Raw genomic sequence first — 5,840 nt, 5'->3', positions numbered from 1 at the left:
TGAAGAGTGACATCAAGACATTTGAAAGGAGGTGCAGGTTAAATGACTTCTTCCATGATGACTTCAAGATGACATGGACATTTGCAAGACAGATTCTCTCCTACAGTTTCTACAGCAAAAATTGGATACTAGATATAAAAAAAAAAATCCACTCTTGGAAAGCCTTTTTTTATCAATAAATAAAACCATTAGGAATTACATACCAGCATCTACTTATGTCAGTTTAAAAGGGGGAAAAAATGCTCCAAGCGTTGCCCTGTATGAAGGCATATTGTCATATTTCTGGCTGATAAAAGGGGGTATGATCACTGGACACTTCATAGTAGAATGCTAAAGACAACTGGAAAAAATATACAAAGTCCTTGAAAAAATTCAGCAACCATGACATGACAACCACATAATAACTAATATACAGAAAACTATTTAACAATGAGATTTCTAATCCATTTGACAATCCAGATGTCTTCTAAAATATACCTAAGCCAACTATAGTCCCAGGGATCAGAATCAATTTTTCTATGTGGACTTAAACGATAGTTTAAAAAGCTCTCCCATTATATATCAAGGACACTAATGATTTCCTAATTAGAAGATTTACTTCAAATAAACATCATCAAAACAACAATATTATACTTGTTAAGTGGATATCGCATTTCTTTAGGTCAGAAACATACAACTTTTTCCGAGCCAAGGGCTGAACTTACCTTCAAAAACCATCTTGGCAGTGTGCTCCTAATGCTGCATGAGGACAGAATAAAGAAATCATAGAGCCAGGACCAAAATGAAACTTAATTGAATTTCGATGTCATTAAAATTAAATTAGTTAAATACAGTTTATGTAATTACTCCCCCTGTATTTAATAACTTCTCCTTCCTGCCATATGAAAAATTACACTTTCAAAGCAATATTTCAGTGGTCTCTGAGATCCTCAATTTTGTAGCAATACTTTAATGGGCTCTTAGCTCAACAAGCAAAACATGGGAGAAAGGGGCAGGCGGCCTTGGGGCCCCACATCAAGGTTCCCAGTTTTACAGTAACATATTGCAGTGCACAGTTCTGGGATTCGGGATTTAAATGAGTTTTGCCATGCCAACATGTGTAAGGTTCCTTCTTTGACTTTCTGCCAATTTAGCAATGCTAGTTGCTATGTAGCTATGGATGCAAAGAGACACTTAGCACCACGGGCCTCCACCTGGAGGAACATATCTGACATCACTCTTCTACAACAAACAGCACACTTTGGAATTTTCCATCCTAGATGATTCTATAACTGCCATCTTGGCTGCTGCGTCCTATTTCCAGGCAGCTGAAGGTGGTGGAAGCTGACGTAGTTTGCTCTGTAATAACTATTTTTTGTTGTGCTATTCTCGCTTACAAATGCATGTTGTTCTAGTCAGGGTCAAGCAAATGCTTTCAGCTTGGGAGCCACAGAAATATGGTAGCATCGTTGGTCTACTTTTTGGAGCAGATTTGGGGAACTTGCAGGGAGGGGTTAAGGATGGGAATGAGATTGTTTGGGGAAAGTGAGGCCTTGCCATTCCATTCCATCTTTTACTTCAGAATTTTTGAGCAGAATATCACACTGTCACTAAAACTTGATAACATGACCTTGGGGCAGGGGTACAAACAGGGCCCGAAGGGACCTCCTGCAGCCATATTCTATTGTTTGCCCATCCTAGTTTATATAATGAAACTAGAGTCCATCTTTATGGGATACAAAATCAATTTACCAGAAGTATTGTTTGATGCTGCAAAATGTTTCTCTCATGGGCATACCTAAACCACACTCTCTCACATACACACACACACTTCCTGTCTATCTGTCCATCCATCTGTCACTATATCAGAGCCATGTATAAATGGCTTCTCAAAATTCTCCTTTCTGTTTGTGGCAGAGAAACATAGGTCATCATGAAGAGACATTATTTTATCATTTTTTGTGAGTGGGAAGAAAAACTCTCCTCTATTTAAACTCTTAGTGTATGACAGTAGCACCCTTTTTTTCACTTCTTTCAAGATCAATTTTCTTGAATTATAAATGGCAACAGCAGCATCTGTCTTGGCAGTCTGTCCACCATTTTGTATTGTCCACAAAGACTTAATCCCAGGCTAACAATGTCTCTTCAAGGCATTGCAGGGAAGAAAAGACAGCCGCCACAAAATAAATAAGCTACTGTAAGTAAGTAAACATTCAATGTTCAAAGAAAATTATGCAGAGTGGCTGTCATTTTCTGAAGGAGTGAGAAAAATCTTAGCAATGCTATTGGGAAAAATATATTCTGATGGCTCAGCTTATGTATTTATCCATGCATGCATCTCACATTTACCATAATTATATTATGCCACTTTTTGTTAAGAATTGTATTACTCAGTTAAGCCTTTATACTGATTGCATCTTCTCCTTCTCCTCCTTCTTCATTAGATTATGGCATCATCAAATGAAGAACTTAATTCTGACAATAGCTTTTCATCCCTGACTGGGACAGGAAATGAAAGTACCACCTTGGCAACTGATGGACCTTCAGACTCAAGGTGTCCCATCTGCTTGGAAAGAATACGGAATGTGGCCTTCTTAAATCCCTGTTTCCATAGATTTTGTTTTGCCTGTATCCTAGAGTGGTCAGACAGGAAAGCAGAGTGCCCACTCTGCAAACAACGTTTCCACTCTTTCTTTCATTCTATAAGATCTGACACAGACTTTGAAGAATACATTATCACTTTTGAAAATGCATCCTTTGGCATGTGTGGGGAGAGGTCAGCAATTGATCAAAGACCTGAGTCACTACCAGATAATGGGATCTTGTATGAAGGATACTCAGGTCCCCAATCACTAGGTAGGATGAGAATGCTTGATGAGCTGATGAGACAACTTGGAATAAGGAGGTCATCTCACCCTGGAGGAATATCCCTTGGGCAAATTCGAGAACAGGTTACAATAAAGTTCAGAAGGGCACTATATCAATCAGGAATCCGTGTCAGGAATGTCCAAAGTGGAGGATTTTACAGGGATATATCAGCAGATTTTTTCCACAGGAATCCTGTCCGTCTTAACAGGTTAGTGCCTTGGTTGAAGCGTGAGCTGCGAGTACTGTGTGGGACACATGCATCATTGATCAACATCATACAGGATAACATTCTAAATAACATAACCATTTATGATCTGGACAGTCAAGCATTTGCTAATATAATGCAGCCTCATTTACTCCATTACACCAATCACTTCTTGCATGAATTCATAAATTTTGCCCGTTCCCCTTTCAACATTAAGGCTTATGACTGGCGAGCCAGTTATGATGTTCCCTTTCCTATGCATGATGATGGGTTCCAGTCCTATTCATCTTTTACTACATCTTCTTCAGAAGATGAGGAGGAAGAAGAAGAATCGGAAGACTCAGATGAGAATGAGGGGGAAGATGGAGAATCAATGTCAAGTAATGAGGAAGGAACTTGGGATGATGAAATCCAACAATCAACTAGTTCCAGTTCAGACCAGATTCTGGATGATTTTTTTCTTCCTTTTGGATCTTCTGATGGGGAACTTGTAAGAAGTGAAGACAATATGCATGTATTTTTCCATGCTGATGCACATTTAAGTACCCACAACAGACATTGTCCAGTACACAAATGTGTTCTGAATCAAATAGAAGAAAGTACCTCAATACTAGGTAAATCCATCCCAAGCTGTAAGGAGAGAGCGCAGCCCAATATTGCTGAGGAGGAGGGGGAGGAAGATGATGATAATGACGACAACGATGAAGAAGAACCAGCACATAAGCAAGAAGCCTTAAGAAGTCTTGCTTGTGTTGATGGCACCTCTAGTGGTGCAGGTATGGCTATACTTAATGTTGGCCAGGTTGTTAGCAGTAACCATATGTTGAACACTCTGCAGCTTCCATCCCAAGAGCAAGAAGAAGATGGCATGGATCAGACCTCATTGCAACAACAAGATGTCGTTAGTACAAAAGTAATCCATCACAAAGGAGAGGAGATTATTGTTATTGAGATGCTCCAGCCCAAAACAGAAGACATTTTAGTTATTGAACACATAGAACTGAAAACAAGAGAACTGGATGATTCTGGTCAATTGCCATGGCAAGGTGAGGAAATGGCTAAATCTACAGAACTGCAGTCTTCTACAGAAACCCCTCCAAGTGGTTCTGCTACCAAGTGGGATACTGGATGTTTTTCATGTATTAGAAGACCGTGATTTGCACAGCAAAAAATTCAGCCCAATAGCCCACAAGGGAACTTGTGAACTAGTTCTCTAACTGAGGTTTTTCATGTTATGCTCATTCCAATAAATTCATATAAATGAAAAAAATGTGTTTAATGTATAATGGCCAAAACCTGGTAAAAACTTAAGAAAAAACACTGATAGTAATCAAAGGCCCATTGTACAACATTGTATGACTCAAATGTTATAAAGAAAAATGTACAGGGGCATGAAATCTAACATGTTCTAAAAAATTCTTGAAGGATTTTTGAAGCCATGGTTGTATGACAGTTTTTTAAATTGAAAGTGGTGCTGCTTACATACTTCGTACAGTGCTAGATCATTCTTTGACAGCAGAGAACAGCTTTTTGGAGATGCTTTATGAACCCTGTATAAATAATTTCTATGAAATATCTGTATATATATTTTCATTAAAGCTAGACTATCACTTTCCCTCTGTTTTGTGTGGGTTCATCAGAAACTGGACTGCACAGAAAGAGCAACTCAAATGGTACAAACTAATCTATTCCATTGTAGATTAAACTAGAGTTAACATGTTCCCGGCTAAATTTAGACTCCTTTTGAATTCATGATTCTTTTCTCACATGCTGAATGAGACACCAAGGGAAATTAATGAGTACACAGGGAGTACTCATATAGCTATTTAACCAATTATCTTTAAACTAAATTACTTGTTTATCTTGCCCCACTTATTTTACTGAGTACTCCTCACTGTGTTACCCCAAAGTCAAGTGTAGTCTTGGCCCAAACAGTATGATGCACCCTTGACATAGAATCATATACCTTGATTTGCACTGATATGTACAAATCCTTTGCAGACCTCCTTGCTATATGCAGGGAGATCCGGGTAGTTAAGAGTAGGGTTTAAAGATGCATGGGTAGAATCAGGTTGCATGGTCCCATTTACCTGTCTAGTTTAGCCCTTATACATTTACTAGACACATGCAAAGGGCTTTATAGTTCTAGCAATATGTTCTCCACTGCAGCTTGAAAAGAGTTTCTTCAGTCTAGGGCAGTGTTGTCCAAACGTGGCCACTTTAAGATGAGTGGACTTCAACTCCCAGAATTCCCCAGCCAGCCATGCTGGCTGGGGAATTCTGGGAGTTGAAGTCCACTCATCTTAAAGTCCACTCATCTTAAAGTGGCCAAGTCCACTCACTTAAAGTCCACTCATCTTAAAGTGGCCAAGTTTGGACAACACTGGTCTAAGGTGAGCAATTAAGGTCATGCCATGTTGTCCTACAGTGCAAGCACAGTAAAAGTATCATATGATGCTTGCCAACAAACTTCACTATTCATTAAAATTACAAGATCTGTTCCCAGATCACTGTGGCAGTTCGCTACTAGAAACCTACACATTCCAAGTGAAGTAAGGCTGGTTAGACATAGTCTTCATAGCTGAAGCAGCAAATGGTCCATTCTGAGGACATTTGGAAATTAAGTTTTCAAATGTAAGCATGGATAGAAACGATAATTAACATCTGATGCAAGTGGGGACAGAGGTTCACACTAGACCAAATGACACATTTTGGACGCATATATTCTCTTCTACTGGGACATTTTGGATGTTTCAAACCTGTATGTAAAAAAATAAAAAAATGGCAA

General features: G+C 38.9%; 1 protein-coding gene across 1 annotated transcript; it reads left to right on the top strand.

The window, feature by feature from the left end:
* The first annotated feature begins 2,426 nt into the window (after window positions 1-2,426).
* On the top strand, window positions 2,427-4,208 carry LOC112542382 (E3 ubiquitin-protein ligase Topors-like). Its single transcript, XM_025175056.1, has one exon. The coding sequence runs from the start codon at window positions 2,427-2,429 to the stop codon at window positions 4,206-4,208; it is 1,782 nt and encodes a 593-aa protein (XP_025030824.1).
* Window positions 4,209-5,840: the final 1,632 nt, after the last annotated feature.

The sequence above is a fragment of the Python bivittatus genome, unplaced genomic scaffold (genome assembly GCF_059951505.1).
Source record: "Python bivittatus isolate LINGU-HERP-01145 unplaced genomic scaffold, Pbiv_v1 ctg000850_np1212, whole genome shotgun sequence".
Classification (NCBI taxonomy): Eukaryota; Metazoa; Chordata; class Lepidosauria; order Squamata; family Pythonidae; genus Python; species Python bivittatus.
The sequence above is the reverse complement of the archived record's forward strand: the minus strand, read 5'-3'. Positions and strand labels throughout refer to the sequence as shown.